At 35.3% G+C, this 27,796-nt stretch overlaps 1 protein-coding gene across 1 annotated transcript in view; it reads right to left on the bottom strand.

The window, feature by feature from the left end:
- Positions 1-2,191: 2,191 nt before the first annotated feature.
- The window catches only part of gucy1b1 (guanylate cyclase 1 soluble subunit beta 1), a 29,408-nt gene continuing 3,803 nt past the window's right edge, over positions 2,192-27,796 (bottom strand). Inside the window, exons 6-13 of the mRNA XM_042716277.1 lie at positions 17,587-17,817; positions 17,363-17,479; positions 17,032-17,165; positions 15,615-15,812; positions 9,680-9,917; positions 7,574-7,714; positions 4,616-4,770; positions 2,192-3,419 (exon numbers count right to left, since the gene is read on the bottom strand). Of these exons, the coding sequence (XP_042572211.1) occupies positions 3,302-3,419; positions 4,616-4,770; positions 7,574-7,714; positions 9,680-9,917; positions 15,615-15,812; positions 17,032-17,165; positions 17,363-17,479; positions 17,587-17,817 (1,332 nt within the window). The 3' untranslated portion in view covers positions 2,192-3,301. The remainder of the gene's footprint in view (positions 3,420-4,615; positions 4,771-7,573; positions 7,715-9,679; positions 9,918-15,614; positions 15,813-17,031; positions 17,166-17,362; positions 17,480-17,586; positions 17,818-27,796) is intronic.

Below are 27,796 nucleotides of genomic sequence, written 5' to 3'. Positions count from 1 at the left end.
TGTTCAGTAGTTGTGGTTTATGTAGCAAGAACTGAGGGGTGTATTTAGGCAATGAATTTTAGCAAGCGTATTTCGACATCTATTAAACCTGTTGAGAACTGTGAAAGGCGAAACTCGTCATGTTTGACATGACTCACCATCTTACTGAGAATTATTCACTGTTATTGCTTACAATGATTCAAGTATTGAGTGAAAAGAGCTGTGGCATATTTTCTGATAATGAAAATTGTAACTAATAATTCTACAAGACTTGCCAAATATGAAATCAAAGCACAAACATGTGGTGTGGAAGTTTAATCTGGAGACTCCATGACAAGATAAAGAGATAGAAAGAGATATGATAATCTCTGATAATGGTTTATTTCATCATTACCTCAGTCTTAATCTCTCAACAGGCCAATATAAGAAGACCTTTGAAGACCTTTGGTATCGTCCCATTGTAAGCAAAGATAAGAAAACTCTAAACTAATCTATGATATTTATGGTTTAAAAAAGTTCACATAGTTGTGGTCATATCTTTGCCTTGCAGAGTCTGCAAAATAATGAATTATTTTAACAAAATAACAATGATCTTAATTGATTAAAATTGTTAATAAGACTTAGGTTCTCCAAGGCTGCATTTATTCTCTCAAAATACAGTAAAGCAGTTAATATTTTAAAAGTATAGTAAATATTTAAAGCTGAATTATCAGCGGCCTTTACGCTTATCTTCAGTGTCACATGATCGTTCAGAAATCATTCTTTTATAATTAAACATTTATTATTATTATTACTATCAATGTTAAAAACAGTTGTACTGCTTAATATTATAATGCAAACCATCAAACAAGATGCTTTGATTAACAGAAAGGGGGGAACAGCATTTATTTGAAATATACTTTATACATATATAATATTATAGTATACATATTTTTGTTCATTTTGAATGATTTAATGCATTCTTATTAAATAAAAATATTAACCTCTTTCAAATAAATAAACAAAGAAATAAATCTTACTAACCCCAACATCAGTGTACATGCACAATTGAATTTTTCTGCATAATATGAGATTTTACAAGTCGTGCTATTTTGCAGCCTCTGTGGTTCATAGACTGTAGGTATAATTAACTGCTTTTTTCCTTCATAATTCTATGAAACATGAAAGGTTGTTTATTAATCAGAATGAAGTCATGCTTGGTTACTGTAATTCAATAGTCATGTGATTTGAACTTGAACTCTATCAACTAGGGCATCAATTATCTTCCAATTGACTCTTAGCTTAATTCAAAACTGTTTCTATGATGCTTTAATCTTTTTATTACATAATTAGTAGTGTACTTGGCTTGGTGTTGTATTTTACTACAGATGAGTAGTAACTGCTAGCACAGTTTATGTCCAGAAGGTAATGATCAACTACATAACCTGTAATATACAAATGAAAGTTGATTTCTGTAATATGGGAAGTGGAAATATTGAAAATATTGGGGTTATAGTGACTTCAAAGTCCAAGGTGAACTATAAACTGCAGTAAAGTTTATTTTGTATTAGTTTTCAGATCTAAGCAACAAAGTAGTTACATATTCATACCACAAGAAGGAGACAGTTGCTCTAATATTACATTTGAGACAAATTTGGAGAGTGACTCACATTCATGTGTGAGCAGCAGGCTTATTTCTTTAGTATTTGTTAATGTCTGACTGTAAAAAAGGATTTTTTTTGTCTCTGGTGATGATAATACATTAGTCTGCTCATATTGTTGTAGAGATTTTGCTTAAATTTAAGCAGTCAAAATTATGATCCTAGTAAGCATTTTCACAATTTCCAGAAAATAAACACTTTCAGTATATTTAATCAGTCTGTACACTCCTGACATTTATATTTTTTGTTAATGTTTCTTTTCATAACACACTGTCTATAAAGAGACTGAGTCTGAGGGTCTGTGTCTGACTTTACTAAAAACAATATGATTTTAGATTTGACTTTGCTTATATATTTTTTGACAATATGACTATGCATTAGAAGCAGCAAGACAGACTTATGAATATGTTAAGAGGTATTAAAATGAAATACTCATGAAGGCTATTTTTTTAATGAAATACTCATGAATATTTTTTATTTTGTAAAGGAAAAAACTCTCAATAGCACTGTTATTATTACAGTGCTTTTTTGTTTTATCCTGCAACACAAACACACAAATTGGACTATACAAATCTTTTAAATAATATTTTAATACAAGACTTATATATGCTGCAAACAGAGGTGTACATAAAAGCATGTGACATGATAGGTTTCAGATAAAAAGATCTATCTGTGACATTCCATGAATACAAACTCTCACGCCAATGAAATATATCCACTTTTTAAATAATTAATATCACTTAGAAACTTGTTTAGAGTCTATTCATTGATGCAATAACTACTCACAGTTACACAAGAACATTAGTGTAAATGTATTGTAAATTGTGATCATAAAATAGCTCATATGTACAGGTTTGGCAACTTCTCTGATGCAATGTGAGACTGTAAATATGATTTCAATGTGCAGGCATTTTTATTATTTACAGCATGCACATTATCCTCTGATACATGAAAAATAAATGCAGTCTAGCAAATTTAATTAAACTGAGTGTTTCCAATATAATACATTGGTACAGTAACAAAATGTGCTGTGATTCTGAACACAGCTGGTTTATTTCTTAATTAATGTGTGCAATTATAACAACAACAACAAATGTTAAAGGTATTTCTAAGTTGTAGTGTTCTTAATATTAAATATCAACACTCAGACATACAGGACTTAATACAAAGCGAAAGCAACTTGTTTTGCTCAGTGATGAAAAAAAATTCTGGACTTGGTAGCGATCTAAATACTGTCACATTCTTTACTATAAATAAGCCAAGATGAAAACAAACACTTGATGAGCATTTCTGCACGTTGCATAGTGTATTTGTACCATGTTCAGTTTGATTTATTCTGATGTTCTGTTTCTGTATTAAATCTAATCAAAAGCTGGCACTCGAATAGTATGATTAATATCAAATGGACAGTCATTTCCATATTTCTACGTTAAATGTGTAGAGCTCTGTTTACCTTTAGCTGTAATACCCTTTCCCCCCTATTTTGTCATTATCTGTGAATCAGAGATAACTGGCACTTGAAATGCAGGGGTCACTAAGAACATACTTAATTTGAGAGGGGAAGAATAAAATGATCTTGATGAAGAAAGCAAAGTATGCTCCTATTCATAGATTTCAGAAAGAACACACATTAGCTCAGAACACAATAAAAATTGCACTGCTGCGGCTCTATGGCGCGTCTGTTAGTTCTTGCGTGAGAGAAACCACACTTTCATTGGTTCTTTTTTTCCTTTCATGGTTACAGGTCCCCTGTACTCCAAATGAAACTGCGGATCAGCGTTTTCCACTGACTGCAAACACCTGAAACAAACAACACAATAACAGCATTCAATTCACACAAAAACCTTTGTTTATAATATATTGCTTTATATAATAATTAATCTTGCAAATTCAATTCAGTTGAATTCTATTCTATTCTATTCTATTCTATTCTATTCTATTCTATTCTATTCTATTCTATTCTATTCTATTATTAAAAGTCATGTTGTCATAATTTTAATTAGAAGTTCTGATTTTATATCCTGTCCAGGGGATACAGAAGTAAAAAATATTATGGCTAATTTAATAGTTGACTTTTTTTTCACAGTGTTTATATTTAATGAAATATTCAGTGTACAATTAATATACCTTTTAGAAGGTTATTAAAAACTCTGTAAAAAGTAGTACCCTGTAACAGTGCAGAGCAATTTTTACCTGCTTTAACCCATGAAAAAAATATATATATATTTCTGCAATGTGCACTGTTCCATGGTACAACTTTTTACAGTCTTTTTAATAACCTTCTAAAAGTGTATTAATTGCACTCTGACTATTTCATAAAATATAAACACTGTGAAAATAATCAAAATTGGTGTAGAAACAATTTGCACTCATAAATTCTTAGTGCCAAATTTACTAAACAGGGCAACTTAGCGTTAGAACGCAATTCCATAAAAGCGCCCATGAGAAGGGAAATTTTCCGGGTGATTTACTGACAATGTGCACATTAAACAACATAGACACAGCCAGATCATTTCCATAATGACCAATGCAATCTACCAAGAGCAGTGCAGTTTACCGCCTGCTTTAAGACATGCTGTTTTTGGGTGTTAAATAATGGCGCAAATACCAGTAATTTGATGAGTGCAAACATTAGTAAATCGCATTGCATGATTCAATTTGATACTATCCTCCCATAAATTTTGCGTCTGAAAAGGAACCTCCTACAAGTGCATATTCAATAAGGTCAGGTGCAAAAATAACTGCGTCCATGCCTTTTCAGTGCTAATTCTTCACTGTGTGTCTTTAATAAATCCTGACGGTACTATTTTAACGCCAAATGACGGTTTGCACTGGCACAAGCTGTTAGTAAATCTGGCCCTTAGTATATTTCACAAAACACTTAACACATTGGATATCTGGAATAGCATTTTCTTGTAAAACGTAATCCAATCATTTACAACTTTGAGAAATATTTTTTTACAGTGCAGATTTATGTCATTCAGGTTTGTTTTCACCTGTATGTGTACTCCGACACATTTATCTTTCCTTTCTCTCCTGTGGTCTCTGTACGACTTGTTAGGTTGACTGTGTTTCCAAACAGGCAGTAACGGGGCATTCTTTGACCTATGACTCCTGTGACCACCTCTCCTGTGTGGATTCCAATGGTGATCTGCTCCAAAACATAACAGTTAGGTAGTTTATGTGTCGAAGCCTGAAAATACGCAAACAAATTCACACATAACTTAACATTTGCATTGTCTTTTACAATTTGGACAATTTATAAAGGGAGAAATCATGGTCTTTTTTCTTTTATTGCCTTCATTTGTCTTTCCAGCAATTGCAAAGAACATTCCACCTCTGAGCGAGACACGCTCTGCCATATGTACGTGCCAGAGCTGAGCTAACGGTTCAGAAAAAAGTTAATGTGGGTGTATTTTTAAACACTGAAAGGAAGGATGATCTGACGGTGTCTCCCTTTGCCAGACTGTGCTTACTTTTGTGTGCATGAAAGCGTCCATGCAATTCGCCTAATACAGTCCTCTCTCTAATTTAGATGCTCTTAGTATTCCAGCAGCACATCTTCAACAGTCACACATATAATAACAAACCTGTGTCGTCTGGTTAAACAAAAGACCCCGACTGAGCCTTTTTATTGCAGATGCATATAACACCTTTGAGATGTACAGTATTATTGAGCTATTCTTAGAAAACATAAAACATCCTTAATTAATACACTGGCTAAAATGTATCCCCACAGGAGCATGTTTTATAATTTTTTTTTTTATGAAGGACAGCATGGTGGGTGGGTGCTTGTGTAAGCCCATCAGCCGGGTACACAAAATATGCAAAGTATTTTGTTTAATTTATGCTACGAGGCAGTGCATTAAACAAGTCTAAACATTTAAAATTTATTTATGCATTAAATTCTAAATACACAGTAACCAGTATATACTTGTATATTATATTGTGAGTAAAAAAAAAAAAAAACATTATACAGTTTTTTTCTTTTTCTTTTTGATTTCTGAAGGAACTTTGCTAACGTCTTTTCTGAAACATTGCCAAGGCATATTTTAAAGAAGGCGAAGCTAAATGTGACATTTATTATAGTGGGTTTGTGTGAATATTGTTTTAAGCTAAATTTGTGTATATCTGTTATATGTTCTGTAATTGTTAATACATGATCAATAAAACTGATAATTTGCAGTTTTGTCCTGGATTTTAATTACACTATAATGTTGAATGGCTATTAATCCTCATTTTATCACCATGAATTCATAGAAAGATGCCATTAAACAAATCTTTCAAATATCAAATATTTAAAATGCTGGAGATTAAAAATTTTGGAGATTCACTGTGAAAACATATGAAATTCAAAATTGTACGTTTTTTTTTTTTTTTTCTCCTCAGAATTTTACACAATCATGATTAACTGCAGAATAATACAACATTTTTGTAATCAACTTTTTTTCTTTAATTAAAATAACTTTCTTCTTAGTTTTCGGGTTTTGTTATGTCTTAGCAGTTAAATGAATGTTCATTGCATTTTTTTAGTGGCAAGTGTGTTACTATGATGGTGTACTATGATTAGTATTTGTGTGTATGACACTGTGTGCACCTTCTATATATTAGTATTTACCTCGCAGCTTGTGAAAAAGCTATTTGTGATCATCTTTGTTTAATCATGTGGCTTTTTCTTTAGCCCCTGGGTTTTAAGCTGGTTGTCAGTATATAAAGGTGAAAATATATATATTTTTAGTAATTTACTATTTTTCACATTATTTCAATTTATGACATTCACAATATACAATATATGATTTAGTGAAAATGTTTTATGGTATGTTTTTACAGTGTAGCATCTCTTTCTTTAATTTCAGCACCCAAAATCTGCTAATTTATGTTGTATCTTCCTGTGTACTTGAAAACTTTAATGTTAGTGACATGAAATATTATACATTCATCTAGTCAGAAGCAGATCCTGGGATAGGCATTATATAGGCATAGAATTATAATGTTCTCTAGGGCAGCACTGGGCAAAGCCCCAATACAAAGCTACTACTTCCCTATGATCCCCTACCCATTCCAGTGAAATGACGAAATAGAATGCTGCATGCCATTACTGATGTTCATTTACTGACATTTACTAAAAGAAAAAAAAACAGTAGAGCAAGTTTTGAATCCACTTCCGCTTACACTTAATGCACACCTTCTGAAACCCCCAATAGGCCTATTAAAATAGCTCCAATTATAGCCAAAGCTATATCAGCTGTTTGTTCCTGAGTGAATCAGTTGAGTGAATGATTCAACAAACACAGACAAATGTTTTGATACAAACATTGAAGTTCAGTGCTGTTGGACTAAATAGCAGCAATCTAGTAATGCAAATCTGCCAAAACTGAGAACCAGAACTAACATTACTGACTATATTATGTAGAATTTCATATATTAAACAGTACATAGTATCTCATCATGAGATGCTTTAGCACCCTCAGCACACCAGCCTCTGCAGCCTCTGGTAAAATGCAACTCAAGTATCTGAGAGTAAACCTATGGTAATATTCTTCATATACGATGTATATTAAAACCATTCTATAAAGTTTCAGTCATTTAATTTGATTTGACACGAGCATTCCAATAGTAGTGATAATTAATAAAGCAGCGCTGGAAAAACTGCATCACACATTCTTGTTCGAGTGATATTTCTGTAATGTTCTTCATTACGTATACTTGAACTGGTATTCAATCTTACAATCAGCAGGCTATGATAAGATTTGAGCAAACACTTTTCTAATTTTGTTTCCACATAATTCAGCTATTCTGACAGAGACTGAAAGTGATACTACAGTACGTTATCCTGGAGTTGATAAGATGTTCTGGAACAAAAGACCTTAACAGAACCTAATGTGCTATGCATAAAAATGTGAAAAAAATGTTCTTTTGTTTAAACTTGTAACTGGGTCAAGAAAAGAGATCACCTGCACAGGATCCTTGTCTACTTTCACCTGTCCAGCGATCTCCATCATGTCCAGGGCCAGATGACAGATGGATTTTGCATGGTGGGTGCAGGGCTCCGGAAGACCACTCACAGTCATGTACTTATCACCAACTGTCTCCACCTTTCAGAGAATAGAGAGATGTTTGAGAAACTGATGAGACGGCTAGAAATAGCTAATGTGCCTGTGGTATGATGAACCTCAAAGGACACTTGGATATTTTAAGTTTCCTACCCCAATTTTATATTTAACACAGTAACCTACTTGATGTAATAATATCTGCACAACAGATATAGAGTCTGTTTAAAGTCTATATATATATATATATATATATATATATATATATATATATATATATATATATATATATATAGTATGTGTGTGTACTGTACTTAACATTTTTAATGAACGTATTTATTAAATTAATAAAAAAAAAAAAACATTTATATATATATATATATTTTGTGGCCTTGACTACAAGATAATAACTCGTCCTAGTTTGTGATATGAACATAGCCAAATAAAATAAAAGATGAAAATATCAGGAGAAACTATCCTCCAATTTTAGGACACTTTTGATTCATCTAAGTTTGCTTGACAATGCACACAAATGTTGGCAATTTAACTCCTCATGTTTCATTCTCCAACCACATATCTACACTGTATCACAACAAACTCTAAAGAGAGAATCCAGCCCTTTATGAGACCTTTGGACCACATAGATACGGATGGCTTTAAGTAAATATAGCTTTTTTTGGTGAGCCAGCCTTGAAATTCTACCCGTCTGTTTTGTTTAGTTAGCAAAGCTCCATGAAGTGCATTCTTGTCTGTATGCCTAGGATGTAAATCAAGGACATGTTCTCATGCCCTTGTTTTTAAGAGAGCATTGTACATGGTGTGTAGTTGGAAAAGTACAAACTATGAGGGACAAATAGTTAAGACAAGAAAGATAATTAAATTTAACGCTACAGAAAATACAACACCTTGGCTGGTTGCTCTGGAATTTCAAAAGACTCACATTACACTTTCAATATCTAAACCAAGTGTGTCAAACATATAGCTTGTGGGCCAAATATGGCCTCCAGATGAGTCTAATCCAGCTTGTGAAATGATTTGAAAGAGAAAAAGTTTAATTATTCTGAAAAAAAAAAAAAAAATATGGGTATGATAAATTCATATTCTATTTTTAGCTTAATTAGTTGTGTATATTATAGCTCACATTTGAAAGCAGAAGTAGTAATTATGAGTATCATCTGGTACTCATGCATAAATTTGCATCATCTAAAAACTGGATGCAACTGTTCAGTTGATTTTCCCAGTTATCAGATAAATCAATGTTGTTTGATTAATACTCCCTAATTAATAACTGCATACTGTATGTACATATAATCTAAAAGTTAAGATTGACCAAACTTGCGTACACGAGCTGAGACCAGATATGAGATTTGACCGTAGCCACCGTTCACTTCCATACTGATAAATCCCAAGTTTTGCATTGAAACGACTGTATGCCCAATTTCCTGTTGCACGTTAATTTAATAAATAATGCCCTGTGTTTCCTACAGCAAGATGTAATAAATAAATAAATAAATCAGCCCACATAAAATGACTTAATCTGGCACTTGACCTAAAATAAACTTCACACCCTGCTCTAAAAATAGTAAATCAATTAATTAGCTTTTTTTTTTTTTTTGTCTTTGAACTTTGTAGCTTGAAGGTTTATTACTAAACTTGAAAGTGACACCTTTATTACTTTATGTTTGCTCAAAGTGACATTGAAATTAGATTTTCTGATTTTGCACCTAATGTATAATGCTTTAACTTTACACTGTGGCTAACTTGCCTTCTCACAAGCACATTCACACATATTTTTCAAGAGTTGTCATTTTTGTCAAGATATTTTTAGGCCAGTCACAATCGTACAGAGTTTTTTCTTTGTGTGCTGAATATCTCTGGATGTGGCCAAAAATATCTCTGTTTATGTCTGTGAGCATGGTTATAAAGGTATTTTTTATCTGTCTGTAAATAAACAAAGAACACAGATACAGAAAGATCTGGATTCCAAATTCCAGTTTGAAAGTCACTCACCTTATAAACATAAGGATTCTTCCGAGAATCAGTGAGAATGTCAAATCTAGTGTAGATGTCATTGAGCAGATTGACAATTTTAATGGCTCCCTCTGCTGATGCATGTTTGCTGCAGAATGCATTGAACCCAACAATGCCACTGAAAAGAATTGTCACATTGTCGTATCGTTTAGCAGGCACGGGCCGCTTATGCCGAAGCTCATTGGCTACAGACGGAGGAAGAACCGAATACAGCAACCTGAAACAAAGAGGTATCATCATTATCATGTACACTCTACAACAACATGCATTCATTGTATTTAATGTCATGTAAATTATATAGTTGTAGCAGTTGTAGTAGCCATTCAATGCAATACAGTTGTTTACTTCAGTTTGTTAAGAAAGGTTATTAAAAATTCCTAAATGATTTAATCTAAGACTAAATTAATCCTTTTGTGAAATTCACTTTAATTGACCATGGGATAATGTGTATCACTTCATTCTTTTAGACATTGTACTTTCCCTGAAGGCTGAGTGCTAATTATCCACAGAGCTGTTTGAGTATTGGCTCTCTACATTTAGACATTTCATCCATCTGTTCTGTTCTTATTCTTTACTGCCAATGGGAAAACACAAAGACTAACCTCTGTAATCAAAAGGCATTTTAGAACTCTCAGTTATACAACATGATGAAACATAGGTTTATATATAACACTGTTATATATATGTATATATATATATATATATATATATATAAATATATATATATATAAATATATATATACACATATACATACACATACATATATATACATATATACACATATACATATATATACACATATATACATATATATACATACATATACATACATATACACATACATACATATATACACATACATACATATACATACATATATATATATATATATATATATATATATATATATATATATATATAGTGCTGGCAAACCTGATTTTTATTTATTTATTTATTCATTTATTTTGGTGTAATCTTCAATGTCACATGATTCTGAGATAATTTGTATATTCTGCTTTGGTTGCTAAAGAAAACAGTTATGCTGCTCAATATTTTGTGAAAACCGATACATTTTCAGGATTCTTTGATGGAATATCTAGAAATCTTACTGCATATTTTTTTATTTTATTATGAATTTATTGCATCCCTGTTTTTGAATAAAAGTATTAATTTATTTTTTAAAAATCTTACCGACCCCTAACTTTTGAACAGTAATATATTATTAAGCTTCTGGAAACAAATTTTCTTCATCCCAGACTACCAGTCCACTCTGTAACTTAAATATTTCTGAACACGTCTCTCTCATATACATATGGTACACTGCCATGGTAACTGCCTTAAGCAGTATTTTTTGCCAAAACTCCTAACTGTGTTAAATTATGGATAAAAATTGCTGGGCGTGTGACACATTTCAATGATTTGGTCTGCTCATGGTCTCACAAGAATACAAAACAGGCTCTTTATAAAAACATTTCACATTATTACTCAGACATCATTAATAATAGAAGTTATGCTGGCCCTATATGTAGTCAAAAATAAATAAATAAACAGCATGATTCAGAGTAAATACAACACATGGACAAAAAAAAACAAAAAACAAAAAAAAACAGCTATTTTCTATGAGGTGATACCTACTTACGGAAGAGGATTAGGGCCAAGCAATATAAAAAAAAATATTTTAAAAAAAATCATCTTGTGATTAAATTCATTTTAATACGAGATCAAACTCATTAAATTTTGAGAAAAATGTCGGAATAAAATGTTGAGATTGAACTCATTAAATTTTGAGAATAAAGTCATTATGTTTCAAGATAAAAATTGTTAAATTTTGAGAAAAAATGTCGAGATAAAATGTTGAGAATAAACTCGTTAAATTGCCAGAAAAAAGTTGAGAATAAACACACTCATGTCATTCATTTCATCTCATTGGACAGAGTCAAATAGTGTCTTCAGTGGGGAAAGTTGGAGAGTAATTCGCATGGAAGTAGCGTGTGATGCGATCGACTAGTGTTCAAAACCGTCTTTAACCGAACGTGCTTTTTTTTACCTTTTCTCATGACATCACATCAGAAAAGTGGAAATCATTTGCTTAATGAGTGTTTAATAATAATGTACTAATTAGGTAGGTTAAGTGTTACTACAGTAAATCCATTGTAAATACTGATTTGTGGATTGAAAAGTACTCTAATAGGATTGTTGTCGCAGTGTTTCTCCTGTTTTCCGCGTCAGTGTTGTTGAGAATAGCAGCACTGTTTCATCTGCCTTTAAACGTGTTTAAATCATTGCAGAGTCTGTGGTTTGTATCGGAGAGCTCTGCTCCAAACTCAAATGCTTCTCACAGCGCTGTTTAGTGGTTGCTGCTACCATTATTTATTATACTACTTTTATTATCCTGACCAAATTCGCCCATTTGCCTTTGATCATCATGGCCTCCTAACAATCCCCATACACTGATTAACTTAATCACTCTGTCTCCTCTCCACCAATAAGCTGGTGTGTGGTGGGTGTTCTGGCGCAATATGGCTCCTGTCGCATCATCCAGGTGGATGCAGCAAACTGGTGGTGGTTGAGGAGATTACCCCTTCTATGTAAAGCGCTTTGAGTGCTAATCAGATGCTATTTATACTCATAATTAGTGACAGACACTATTTGCACCTCAGTATTGCTGTACATAAACAGGATGCAATAATAACCGAGTGTAAATGATTTTATTTATTACAATTATTAAATAGGTGCTGCCTTATTAGGACAACAAAGCCTCCCTAATTAATACATTATTATTAAATACTCGTTAAGCAATTGATTTCCACTTTTCCAATGTGATATGTGATGAGAAAAGGTGGAAAAGTGAGTTCGGCTAAAGACGGTAGTCGATCGCATCGCACACTACGTCCCTGCAGATTACTCTCCAACTGCATACGCTATTTGACTCTGTCAAACGAGATGAAATGAATGACACGAGTGTTTATTCTCGAAATTTAATGAGTCATTTTTTTCCTTGAAACACAACTTTTTTCTTGTAATTAAATGAGTTTATTCTCAACATTTTATTTCGAATTTTTTCTCTAAATTTAAATTTTTTTTCTCGTAATTTAATGACTTTATTCTCAACACTTTATCTTATCTTATTTTTTCTCTCGATATTTACGGACATAAATTAATGACTTTATTCTTAACGTTCTGTCTCAACTTTTTTTTTCTCAAAATTTAACAAGTTTTATCTCGAAACATAATGACTTTTCTTGAAATTTAATGAGTTTAATTTCAATATTTTATTTCAAAATTTTTCTAGAAAATTGTACAAGTTTAATCTCGTATTATAATGACTTTAATCTTGAGATGGTTTTATTTTTTTTTTTATTGCTTGGCCCTAATCTTCTTCTGTACCTACTAGCACAGAATTAATCTGCATATAAAAACTGCATCCAAAAATCATATGCATAAACATTAAAGAAAAATGCACAGTCACATCTCAGTGTCCTAAATTGAGCAACTGCCCAAGTTTCAGTGCAGGATGCCTGCTTTTGAAGATAAGGCTGTGCCATTCAGCACATTCAGAATACGGCCCATTTGTTCACCTGTTATCAAGGAGTCACATACATCCAGGTTTCTAAGACATGCATGTGCACCTAACACTACTGAAAAAAACGAGAGTGTAAATTTGAAATTAACTAAAAAAAGAAAAATGCTTAGAAGGACATAACCACAAGTCAGCAACTCACAGTATTGTAATTTAAGACACAAATGAGAAAAGAACCCAGTACATATTCAAATGATTATTAAACCATTCCTGCGAACAGTCATGTCTAAAATTCTGACTAGAATTTGAAAATTGTACACAGGCAGTTGTGGAGCTTTAGCTGGTATATATTGTCTGCGTGGATGAGAGAGATGGTCTCTGGTGATGTTCAAGGTTCTCCACCAGATTTAATAAACAAACACAGAGCTCACAGACCGAGGCAGACTGGCTCCCCACGGAGAGCACAAATACAGCTTCATTTTCCAAGCAGGAAAAGAGAGACGGCCATCTTAAAAAAGCTGTACGCTGGGGAAACCAACTGAAACCAATATCACAGTTTTTTTTTAATTTTTTTTTTATCATTACAGCCTTGTGACAGTCTATGCAGCATTGTATCACCAAACTACAGACTCAGAGCAGAACTATAAGGGTTTGGGTTGCCATCTGGGTTTGGGCCTTAGTCGTGAGACCTAAAATTGACCTTAGTCATATTACTCAGTGTATTGGTCTGGATCTGGATCCTCACACATGGTCTCTGTTAATACTGCAGTCTATTTCCAGCTTGCCTTGTGTAACCACCCATTTAGACAGGAAGAGATGGTCTGATTGACATCTAATGTAATTTACAGATTACTGTACAAAGGTAATGATGACACGCAGAGGAGGAAATGAGCCACTTATTTTATTTCTCTGGAAATTACTGTAAGCTTCACACAGACTCTCAAAGGTGCTCAATCAGTAAAGCAGGAAAGGGAAGAAGCATAAAAAATGTCAGAAATCGAATAATACTATATAATGTTTAAGAATGTTTGGTATTCTCTAGCCCAAGATTTGAAACTTTAAATCTGTCAATAGAATAAAAATCAATTAATCTCATGATATTTTTTGTAATGAACATGATTAATCTATCACAACTGAATTTGCAAAAATCTTCCTCTAACTACATGTACACATTTTCATACAGAACTATAGTGTGGTCATTTGCAATGTATAATTATTGTATTATTGTTCACTTTTAAGATAGGGAAAGGTTTTTTTTTTTTTTTTTTTTTTTGGATGACAAAGATTAATTAAAGAGGCTTTATTATACAAAGATACCTTTGGTTATACATTATTAAGGGTTTTAAATATCTCATTTGTAATCATTGTTTTCACTGCACTCTCCCAGCTGGTTAGGTGCCAAGATAATCAGTATATAAGTTCAAAAATCACAATGATTGGTCTGCACTCTAAAATATTTTATTTTAGTTAAAGCAAGGGATAAATAAGAGGATAATAAAAGTCTGTTTATTATCCCCTGCTTTAACTAAAATAAAATATATCAAGTTGGCTTGCTTTCACAAAAACATTTCATTTAAACTAATGGGTTTGAGATTCCTAATTGTATTTAAATATAATAATAATAATAATAATAATAATAATAAACACCATTGAGTTGGGTTCCACAAAAAAGTGTAACTGGAAAACAGGCTAAGCTAAAATTGGCCAAAATGTAGCCCAAGCCCACTTTTATGGACAGTAAAAACTAAACTCAGATGCAAAAAGTGGAAAGAACTTAATTATTTTTGCTTTGAAGTTTTTCCTGACCTGTCCTGCACTCAGACCTCTTTTTGGGTTGTGGGTCTCTGCTGACAATCGTTTAGGCAACACCTAAAGTGGTTGTTGTACAGTAGGTTTACTGTCATACATCTTGATACATGTCAGACATAAAGCATAGCAGAAGGTGCAGTGGTCTTGTCTGGAACTCAGTGTTTGGTTTTGAGGGACCTAATCTTGGTCAGGATCAGGGTCTTGAGAGATCTAGATTTGGTCTGGGTTCTGGTCTTATGGGGTCTGGTTTTGTCTGGGTTTATGTATGGGTGAGAGTTCCCTCAAAACAATTTAAAAAGAAACCATACATGTTTAAATATTTCTGTGAATAACTGTAACGCTGAATTGGAGTACTGTTTCAATGAAACAGAATATTATTTCAATATATTTCATAACATACATGTAAGATCATTTTTTTTATATTATTCCAAACTTCAACCCTTACAAACACAAACAAAATAAAGTTAACAGTGTCATCCCATTGCTTTTAAATATATGTAGGATTTTCATGGTGATCCAGTGTTCATTCAAATCAGCTAATATTCATTAAATATTTCCACAATGTGGCATGTTGGAGGACTGACCTGTCTGTCTTCTTTTTCTCATCCTCCAGGGCTCGAAGCGTGTGCTGCAGACGGTCAGTCAGGATCTCCAGCTCCTGGGTCAACTTGTACTCCTCACGAAACTGCTCCCCCAGTAATACAAGGTCCCGGGTGGCATCATGAAGAGGAATGTCACTTAGGTACAGACCTCTCCTTGTCAGGTCATCCAGATTCATAACACTGACATATTGACAAAACACTTAATCAGTAAAAAAGTGTCACTTTAAAAAAAAAAAAAGAAGCAATATAACCTTAATATATACCAATATAGCAGTCTCATTAGAAAATATTTTCACGACACAATAAGTTATCTAAGCCTTTGTGTGCATGACATGGGGATTATGATAGTTTCAAAATATTTTCACGACACAATAAGTTATCTAAGCCTTTGTGTGCATGACATGGGGATTATGATAGTTTCTTAAAAAAAAAAAAAAAAAAAAAAACTTTCAATCTAAATCAGCGGGAAGGACACATAGTAGTTGTGTTTTCCAATAAAAGAGTGTCTGAACCAAGTGACCTCTTCATATTATTGTAAGAGGATTCCCCTCATCTCAGACAGACACTAGCAAGAGATAAGGTATTAACACACAAAGTGACTGAAATGAAAAAATCCACTTCTAGTAGGATTTGGCTTATAAGAGGCCTACAGAATAACTGGAATGTAAACATTTATTAGATACTGGCCCAACTCCTGCTGTACATTGCTGACCATTATGTTTAATTTAGGAGGCAATGAACAAAATGTACTGTACTTGTTTTGTAAGTAACAAGTAGTACTGATGTTTAAATGAACTTTTATGCTATTTTACGTTTGTGATGAGTGGGGCGGGGCCGAGAGCCATGGGAACGGAGCGAGGCCGGTGGAGTGATTGGGAAATGAGCGACACCTGCTCCACTCACCGGTCTCGAGTCCCAAATACTAAAATACTATTTTTTACCTAAAACATTAATTTAACCACATGTAACCAAATGAAGCACATTTAAGGTTAACCATGTTCACTAAAATAAATAAATAAATAATTAAATAAATAAATAAAATATAATAATAATCTAACTTGAAAATTGCAGTAACATCTATTTTAAGAATTTTTAATTGAAGTCAAGCTCCAAGCATTGACATTTTTAAAAATATTTTTTTAATAATAATAATAGATATGACAAAATCCACTTGACTACATTAGGTTACAAAAATTTAAATAATTTTAAGGGTCAGAGCAAGTAAAAATATGTAATTATGGTAACAATTACATGTTTCCACTTGTAGTATGTTGTCCATCTTCTCCTCAAGTTCATGTGAAGAGCAGTAGAATGATTTCAAACTGATGCAATTATTTTAAGCTACCAAAATTACCAAATTTGTTTTATTGGTATTATTTCACAGCCTCATCCATCTAACCTTGGTGAGCACAGGAAAAGGATGTTCTCAGTCTCAGGAAGTGAGATCATCTGGCCCTTCAGTCTCAGGCAGCTAATCTCTGTTCCTGTGAGTTCGTCTTCACTCTCCGCAGTCTCTACATTCAATAGGCCCTCCTACATAAAACCATAAACAAGCCTTGTATCATTTAGTTTCAATTTACATATTTTTATAACAAACATGGTTAGCCTTGTATTCGTGTATGAGTGTGTGACGTACTGTAGAACTAACAATCACAATTTGTTTCAGAATCTATTACAGAAATTTACATTTAGTTAATGACAGTATGTAATGTGTTTTGGGGCAGACATACCTTACTCCGCAGCACAAAGACAGTGTTGATGTGAGACAGGATGCCATGGAAACTGAAGTCTATGTGTGGCCGCACCAGCGAGAACACTGAGGACAGGTTACAGACGCCAGGTTGCAGCTGGAAGATGACACAAATAACTTGACATTTTTCTCCATCATACTTTTAATATACTTTCGAAATCTCCCAATTTTACATTTCTAAAATAAATTTTTGAGCAGACAAACCTGTGGCAGAACTCTGAAGATGGCATTGCCACATTGTGTGAGCATGAGGTCCTTGTCAAACATCAGGTGGAAGGGGAAAGCCTTGCAGAAGGTATACGGACTGATCCGTGTCTCTTGAGTCCCATTCTCCTCAAAACCATCCAGGTCTTCATAAAACGCCTCCTCCTCCGAGTCCTTCTCCTCAATCAAGAACTTAATGTGATCACATTCTTCACTCTTCGGCTGAATGACCTGTTACACCCCCACAAATATATATTTAGAGTCTCATGGGTCTTGGGGATTGCATTTCCAAACATTACATGTGGACACCCACAGCGTGAAAGAAAATAAAGAAATGACTAGAAGAAAGGGTGGAAGTAAGAGACAGACCGATACAGGGTTATTATTGGTAACTAAAAAAAAAAAAAAAAAAAAAAAAAACCTTTTCAGTATTGGAAATAAAACAAACATTAACTGAAAAAAAATAAAACATAAAAATCTTAAATGTATTTTGTTTTAACCAGTTGACATGAAATATTTCTCACTTTCATATGAGTTGAAGTACTTAAATACTAAATAAACACAAACTCAATAAAAACTATATAGGTATGGTTAAGGTTATTTATTATTTTATGGATGTTTATTAATTTTATGTATTTATTTATCTATTTATTTTCTAACACATGTGCTGTATGTTCTGTACTGCTGCTTATGTTCATTTTTAAAACAAACTCCAGTAAAAATAAAAACCGAACCAAAACACACATTTTTTACAAAACAAAACAAAATGAAATAAAATAAAAATAATTTTGGAAGGCAATTACAATGTAAGTGAATGAGGTTAATCTGTAAGCATTTGTTAACAATGTGTGGTTTACATGGTTTTATTGTGGTCAAAAAAAGTTATATAAAATTTTACAACTTTGTTTAAAATGACTGAATGATTTAAAAAGTTTTACAGTTCAAATAAGTTTTAACAGAAAAACTTGCGTTTATAAACTTATGAGATAAATATTAAATTATGTTCCATTTTAAATCCTCCAAAAATAGCCCTTTTACTTTCATTATAATACCTGAAAATGAAGGATGTTTATATATATATATATATATATATATATATATATATATATATATATATATATATATAATCAGCATTACGCCACAAATGCTGTTGACTGAGCATAACTTACTGTATTTGCTGCCTATAAGTTTCTATCTTCTGTCACAAAGGGTATCTGAGTTGATGATATCTATTTCCATGCGATGACGCTTGTGTACTTCAGCACTCATTTACTTGAGATACTTTTGATTAGTTTAATTTGTATAATTTTATATTTTGGTTATTTTATAATGCTTATTGTAAATACTAAACTCAACTATATTTTATTAAAACAAAATCTAACCAATATAATACTTTTTTTATAATATATTACTCCATTCCCAACGTGCTTTTGTATGTCACTTCCTGTTTTGTCATCGGCATGAAGAGATGGAACGATGTAATCATCGCAAAGTTAAAAGGTGTTTTTTCTCTATAATCATAAGCCATCCAATCAAGAAACTTGAAGATATAATCCCCTCTCTTAACTCACAAGCAGGCAAAAGTGGTATGTGGATGTATTTTCTGTTTATTTACGAGTTTAATGTGATATGCGTGTTTTCCATGTAACTGAATGTGTGACTGGTGTTTGCTGTATATTTTGTCCTTTTTACTCAGTTCTGCGGTGTTGGTGTCTGAATCGATGAGTGCATTAAAACATCTGTGAAAAAAGGAACCTCAGCCTTCGCATTGTGACTAAGGGCGGCATAGTAAAGTGACGTGACATACAGCCAAGTATGGTGACCCATACTTGGAATTCGTGCTCTGCATTTAACCCATCCAAAGTGCACACACACACTGTGAACACACACCCGGAGCAGTGGGCAGCCATTTATGCTGCGGCGCCAGGGGAGCAGTTGGGGGTTCGGTGCCTTGCTCAAGGGCACCTAAGTCGTGGTATTGCCGGCCCGAGACTCAAACCCACATAAGATTGGATAAGAGAAGTACAAATATTCAAAGATTGCAATTGTATGACTGAAGAAGCCAGTGGGCAAGTAAAGGCTGAACAAGCAAGCACTTTTAAGTTAGTGACTTGGAAGCAGCACAAAGTCTTGTGAACTGTGCTAAAGTTTCAGTTGCACTGGTATTTCCATCATCTTCATTCCAAGATAAAGTTGGACATTTTTCTAATATCGGTTGGCTTATTAAGAAACTATAAGGACTAAATAGACAAAAAAATGTGTTGTATGTATTACTGAGAAAGACTGAAGTTGAAATTTTCTCTGTGTTTAAGATTTTGTACTTTATAATTCGGGATATTAAAATTTCACAAGTTATAGTCATGCTTCTGCTACTTTACAGTTCTCTACAGGACAAGAAGTTGATGATGCAGAGCATGTTATCCCACCACAGCAGGCTGATATATTTGAGCATGTTGAAGTTGCTGCACAAGTACAACAACCTCAGGTGGGCGCAGATACTACACAGTTCCCAGCATGTACTCATGCTTAACGAAAAAGGTAAAACCTTGCAAGACACTAGACTGAACAATCTGAAAAGAAGCTTTGAACAGAAGTATAGAAGATGGAAGTTTCACATCAATGGTTTGAAAAGAGCCATGAAGAACAATGATGATGCAGATTTGATTTTTGAAGTTGTGAGCACCAATAATGCCATTCAGTCTGAGGTCGACCATTTTTTTGGTGAAATAAGAAGCCTGACAAGCCCTGAGCCAGAAATTCAGAGAAAAAATGACACTTGTCTTGCCATTACTAGCACGCAAATGAAAAGGCTCAACACTTTCTCAGTGGAGATCCTGAGGATATACCCTGGCCTGATTCAGATTCAGTATTTGAAGCTACTGTGTCCAGCATCTTCTCGGCAACTTCCATTAAGTCAAAGTCTGTTTCTAAGATGTCCAGTCAGTCTTCCCATGATTCCTTGCAGAAAAGCAAGAAGCAGCGGCTGAAGTAACAGCTACACATGTGGTGTTTAAAATAATGAAGACACAGCATCAATATGAAGAGGAAATCAGGAAACTTGAGGCAGAGGATAAAAGGGTAACAGCTGAGAGAGAAGCTCAAGAAAGGGAGCAGAAAGAATGCAAGAAAAAGGGCCACATTTATCTCAGAAATTAATGTCAGAAAATAAAGTTGGAAGAGAAGAAAAAGGACAATGCAGCACAAGCAAGGCTACAAGTTTATGCTGAAAGCATTGAAGATGATGAGGGAAAAATGCGTTCTGTTCCTCTTCTACAAAAACAAGAATCTCTCTCAACTGAATTTCTCTCAACCAAACCAACTCTCTTTTTCTGCTCAAAGGTTCCCAGTCACTCAAGCTCATGTATCTCAGTCAGATGCATTAGCTGCTTTCAATGAATCCTCTAATGACCTTGTGAAGGCACTTGCTGAAGCTATTACAGCCAATAGGATTCCAATTCCAGAACCTGCTGTTTTCTCAGGAGAACCTATGAAGTATAATGATTGGAAACTGTCCTTTCAGACGTTAATTGATCGCAAGAACTTGCCAGCCCAAGAAAAGATCTTCTTTCTATGAAAGTATGTAAGTGGTCCAGCCAAGATAGCTATTGAAGGACACTTCCTGGTTGGAACAGAAGCACCTTACACGGCTGCCTGGAACATACTTGAAGACAGGTTTGGCCGTCCATTTGTAGTTGGCAAGTCATACCGAGACAAAATACAGTCAAGGCACAAGATTGCTACCAAGGATAGCAAAGTCCTCTGGGAAATTGTAGATTTTTTGAGCAGTGCTGAATCAGCCATGCCTTACGTTCAGGGTTTACAAGCTGTGAATGACTGTGTTGAAAATCAAACGATATCAGCTAAATTGCCAAAGTGGCTGAGTTCACTTTGGAATAGAGCAGTTACTAAATTTCAAGATGAATACAAAAGATTCCCTGATTTCAAATACGTTGTTGAATTTCTCAACAAGGAAGCTAGAATTGCATGGAATCCTATCACTTCACTGCAAGCAATAAAGCCAGTAGAGCAAGAGAGATTCAAGCAACCTGATCAAGATCACTTCAAGTTTCAACAGAATTGCAACTCAAGCACTAAGACATTCACTACTAGTTCCAGTGAAAAGACTAGAATCACATGTCTTTTGTAAGAGACATGGCCACACTCTTCATAAGTGTCACAAGATTATGGAAAGACCAGTTGAAGAAAGACTGCAGTTTGTACAGTCTGAGAAATTGTGCTTTGGCTGTCTTAAGGCTGGTCATAACTCTAAGGGCTGCACCTTTATAGGAGTGTTTGTGAAAAATGTGAAAAGTATCATCCAATGTGCTTAAATCAGGATCGGGTAAATAAAGGCCCAGGACAAAGAGTTAGACTCAATTAAGATCAGTCAAGGGCTAATCAAGACTCTGCAGACAGAACAACTGAATCACAGAGGATACAAGAGTCTATGCCTGTGACTTCAAACAGAGTGGTTCAAGAAAAGAATGGCACTTATACTTCATCCATTGTTCCAGTATATGTTTCAACTACAGCTGAACCAAGGAAGGAGATTTTAGTGTACATCTTGCTTGATACCCAAAGTGACACCAATTTCATTCTAAAGGATCTAGCTGAGACACTTGATACTAAAAAGGATCCAGTCAAACTCAAGATTTGTGCAATAACTTCCAAGACAAAGGATGTGTCCAGTCACAAATTGAATGTACTACAAGTAAGAGGCATCAAGTCTGAAGTGAAAATCCAGCTTCCGACGACCTACACTAGAGACTACTTACCTGTCAATAGATTGCATATACCCACATGTGAAACTGCAAAGAACTGGCCTCAGCTAGAACATCTGGCAGTTGAAATGGCTCCTGCACTTGACTGTGAAGTAGGTTTGTTACTAGGCTATAACTGTCCTCAAACCTTACTCCCCAGAGATGTTCTCAGTGGTAATGACAACCAGCCATTTGCACAAAGATCTGTGTTGGGTTGGAGTATCGTTGGGTACAACCAGTAAAACGGTGATTACGAAGATGAAATCGGTGTGAGTCATAGGATTATCCTAATGCAAGTTCTACCAGCTGGTGAACCATCTCACAAGCTCAAGTCTGAAGTCTGCTTCATACACAGGAACAAGGTTAAGGAGATGATCACTCCAGCAGAGATACTGAAGGTTTTTGAGTCTGACTTTGTTGAAAGGAATAATGAAGGCAATAAGTAAATGCAAGATGGGCACAATCAGATGCCATTGCCATTTAAGGGTGAGAGACCGTACTTGCCAAACAACAAAGCGTGTGCAGAGCATCGAATCAAATCCTTAGAGAAGCATTTAAAGAGGAATGAGCAATACCACAAGGACTACCTGGCTTTCATGAAGGACATAATAGCAAGAGGCGATGCTGAAAAGGTCCCAGAGATGGAGTTAAGCAATCAACCAGCATGGTATATCCCTCACCATGGGATTTACAACCTGCAGAAGCCAGGCAAGATTCGCATCGTCTTTGATTGCGCTGCAAGATTTCAAAATACTTCTCTGAATAAGCATCTACGGACTGAACCTGACCTCACAAATACCCTTGTTGGGGTCTTGTGTCATTTCCGGAAAGGGCAAGTAGCCATCATGTGTGATGTGAAGCGTATGTTCCATCAGTTTTATGTTGCCCCAAAGGATCGGGACTACCTCAGGTTCTTGTGGTGGGAAGAAGGCAACATGGAAGCTCCACCTTCAGTTTTTCGCATGAAGGTCCACTTGTTCAGAGCTGCCTCCTCGCCTGAATGTGCAAACTTCAGGCTCAAGTACCTTGCCTCACAAGGTGAAGGCAAGTTTAATCAAGACACAGTGAAGTTTATACAACATCATTTTTATGTTGATGATGGCTTAGCAAGTGTGGACACTGAAGCAGAGGCAATCCAGCTTGTAAAAGAAGCCAGGGATCTCTGCAATACCGGGAAGGTCCACTTGCACAAATTCATCACCAACAGCAAGAAGGTGACTGCCACAATTCCAAAGGAGGAATGTACTGAAAATCCAACTGACTTTGACTTAGCCCTAGGAGAACCTAAAATAGAAAGGGTGCTCGGAATCCATTGGTGCATAGCTTCAGATGAGTTCCATTTCAGAGTACTAGTAAAGGAAAATCCTTTCACTAGAAGAGGTGTGCTGTCTACAGTTGCTTCCATTTTTGATCCTCTTGGATTTGTCACTCCATTCTAGTTGGAAAAAGTATCATACAAAGGATTTGTCAAGACAAGACAGGCTGGGACGAACCACTTCCTGATGACCTCAAGCCGCATTGGGAAGCTTGGCTGTGAGACCTCCATAACCTGTCTTCGGTAAAGTTACCGCGCTGTTATGTGCCATTAACATACAGGGATGTTTAGCAATATGAGCTACACCATTTTGCAGACACCAGTGTGTTAGGCTATGGAGTATGTTCATACCTCAGATCTGTGACTAAGTCTGAAGAAGTCTACTGCACTCTAGTTATGGGTAAAGCTAGGGTTGCCCCAAAAAAGGTAACAACAATTCCTAGACTGGAACTCTCAGCTGCTGTGGTCTGTCTGATCAAAAGAGAACTAGAATTGGATGGCGTTTGTGAATACTACTGGAACTCATGGGATCAAACTGGTTTACTGGACCAAGTTTCTTATGGCAAAGAGAAATTCCTAAGGAGGACATTACTGTGGGAGAAGTTGATGAGGAAGACCCAGAACTCAAAAGGGTACAGGTTCTCACAACCAAGGCAAAGGAAGAGTGGTCTCTGTCAGATCGCCTGCAAATGTTTTCAGATTGGAAGAGGGCAGTGAAAGCTGTAGCGAGACTCAATCGTTGTGCAAGGAGTGTAAAGGATTTAGTAGAAAGATCCATTGAAGCCACAACACTTGAAGAAAGAAAGGATGCTGAGCAATTCATTATTTGTACAGTCCAAGAAGTGTTCAGAGATAAAATCAAATCTCTAATGCTGTGTTCACACCAAAAGCGAATAGAGCATCAAATTCGCGTCTACCGCGTCTAGTTTGCCGCTTGAACATTTTAAGATCATTCGCTTCATTCGCGCGTGAAATTAACTTCACAACAGACGCGAATTCGCGTCATGGGGGGCTTCTGCCAGCTGAGTTCACGCAGCATTTTCAACCACCATTTTCATTCGGATAATTTTCAAAATATTACTGTTATCGTGTCATGAAATGTAGTTTTAAAAGTATTTCAGGCGAGAATGTAGTTGTTTTAAACTCAAATATGCGGTTTATTTATAAAGACAGCGTCTATAAAATGTGTTTCGCCTATCTCGGAGATGAGCTCCATGCAATCAACGGGAACTCAGTGATCATGTATCCGCCGAGAGCAGCCTCACCTCGGCTAGACCTTCTGACATTTGCCGCTGGCTCTGATGTCTCTTCAGTAGTTCAAGATAAAATATAATTTGTTTGGGGTAAATCTTATCTTTGGCCTTTATTCAATTAATCTATTAATATGTTTTATATACGTATACAGGTCCTTTTTATTCCTGTCTCTATAGAAATATGAACTTTTGTCATATAGCTCCGGGTGACTGCTCACTGACAACATCAGTCGTTCCTCCATGTTGAATGAGTGACTCCTGAGCAGGCTCCTGATTGGTTAATGCGGCGCGAATTGATGCCAAAGTTCAATTTTTTCAACTCGGGCGGCAGACGCGAATTCGCGTCAAACACATAAATGCATAAAAGCACCATACGCGCGTAATGCGCGTATCGCGCCAGACGCTCAATTCGCGTCATTCGCGCAAACTTGACGCGCGAATGAGGCGAATTCGCATCTACCGCGCCGCGCTAAACGCCTCATTTCGTGCCGCGAGACCTCCAGACGCGTGTAAACACGTCTTTACATTGACTTAACATTGAAATCATTCGCGCCAGACGCTCTATTCGCTTATGGTGTGAACGCAGCATAAGAAAAGGGAATGAAGTTAATTCAAATTAGTTCAATAAGGTGCACAAGTTAAGTCCATTTATTGATGATCATGAGATCTTATGGGTGGGAGGAAGACTGACTCAGGCTGAGCTTCACCCTCATGTCAAGCATCCAGCCATTCTTCCTCATCATGTATATTGTCTACTCCTAAAATACTTCTATGAGAAGGTGCAACATCAAGGTCGTGGCATGACTATCAATGAAATCTGCTCCAATGGTATTTGGATTCTGGAATGCAGTAGTAAAGTGTCATCTACAAATGTATTAAGTGTAGGAAGCTAAGAAAATGTATTCAGGAGCATAGGATGGCTGACCTGCCCCCAGAAAGGATGGAAGGTACTCCTCCATTTACTTATAGTGGCATGGACTGCTTCGGACCATTCTATGTTAAAGAGGGAAGGAGAGAGTTGACGAGATATGGACTCTTGTTCACCTGCATGTGTTCACAAGCTGTTCATCTTGAGGTGCTAGATGATCTTAGCACTGATGCTTTTCTTAACGCACTGCAATGTTTCATTGCGTTACGTGGCAATGTAAGTCAGCTGCATAGTGATCAAGGTACCAACTTTATCGTTGCAAAGAGAGAGTTCCTAGATTTGATGAAGGGAATGGACTTAGAGCGTGTGAAAGAGTTAGGCTGTACCTTCGTTATGAACCTGCCTGCTTCCAGTCACATGGGTGGTGTCTGGGAGAGACAGATCCGGACTGTAAGGAGTGTACTGACATCCATTCTAGACCAGTCTGCAGCGAGACTGGACACTTCTTCCTTAAGAACATTCATGTATGAAGTAATGGTGATCGACCATTGACCTCAGAAAACCTCAATGACCCTGTGGGACCAGAAACATTGACGCCGAATCATATACTAACAATGATGTGATAGTCTACTATCATTGCAACCACCACCTGGAGAGTTTGTAAGGGAGGATCTCTATCTTCAGAAGAGATGGAAAAGAGTTTAGTTTCTGACAAATGAGTTTTGGACCAGGTGTAACCAAGGACAAGGAATATTTGTTAAATTTGCAACAGAGAAATAAGTGGAATAAGAGCAGGAGAAACCCTAAGATGAATTATATTGTTCTGCTCCAAGATGACATGGCACCACAAAATCAGTGGAAGCTTGTCAAAGTGATAGAAGTCTTTCCAGGAACTGATGGTAGGGTGAGAAGACTTAAAACTTCTTGTTAGTAATGCAACACTGGGTAGCAAGGGTAGCAAAGGGTCCCTTTGAAGTTCATGATGTGTTACTTGAGTATTCATAATTTCTATTAAGAAACACACATGGTGTGATGGTGGGAGTGTATTTGCTGCCTCAAAGTTTCTATTTTCTGTCACAAAGGGTATCTGAGTTGATGATATCTATTTCCACGTGATGGCGCTTGTGTACTTCAGCAAACATTTACTTAAGATACTTTTGATTGCTTTAATTTGTATAATTTTATATTTTGGTTATTTTATCATGCTAATTGTGATTTCTATATTTAGCTGTTGTTTATTTGAGCAAGATTTAATCTTTTTAAGAGTTTTTTGGTTATTTTTTAATTTATTCCCAACGTGCTTTTGTATGTCACTTCCTGTTTTGTCATCGGCATGAAGAGATGGAACAATGTAATCATCGCAAAGTTAAAAGTTGTTTTTTCTCTATAATCATAAGCCATCCAATCAAGAAACTTGAAGATATAATACCCTCTCTTAGCTCACAAGCAGGCAAAAGTGGTATGTGGATGTATTTTCTGTTTATTTACAAGTTTAATGTCATATGCATTGTTTTCCATGTAACTAAAGTGTGACTGGTGTTTGTTTTATATTTTGTCCTTTTTTACTCAGTTCTACGGTCTTGGTGTTGATGTTGCTGTGTATGTTGGTGTCTATATTGATGAGTTCCTTTCCTTTATGTTCCTAAAGGATGTTCCTTTAAAGAACTCAAATAAAAGTGTCTAATGGTCTCTTGGGATTCCAAACAATATCTTCTGTTAAGTGCTAAGAGTCCAGGTTCAGTGATCTCATTCCTTAGTCGTTGTATAGCATGTAGACTAAGCAAAAAGAAAGTTAGAGCTCTAAGTGTGTTTGAGTGTTTAAAAAAGGAGAATGTTTAGTTTATTTAGGTATGAGTCAAATACAGGAATAACTTTTGTAATTTTTTACGCAGTGAAGACACTCGTTCTCTCTCTGTTTTGTCTTCAGCAATAATCACTGAAAATGGCCCTAAAAGCGGTTTTATTGTAGCCATATCAGCCTGGTCTGAATGCAGAGAGGCTGTTGTTTTTTCTC

This window comes from Cyprinus carpio, chromosome B1, assembly GCF_018340385.1.
Source record: "Cyprinus carpio isolate SPL01 chromosome B1, ASM1834038v1, whole genome shotgun sequence".
Lineage (NCBI taxonomy): Eukaryota > Metazoa > Chordata > Actinopteri > Cypriniformes > Cyprinidae > Cyprinus > Cyprinus carpio.
This window is presented reverse-complemented; position numbering and strand designations above follow the sequence as displayed.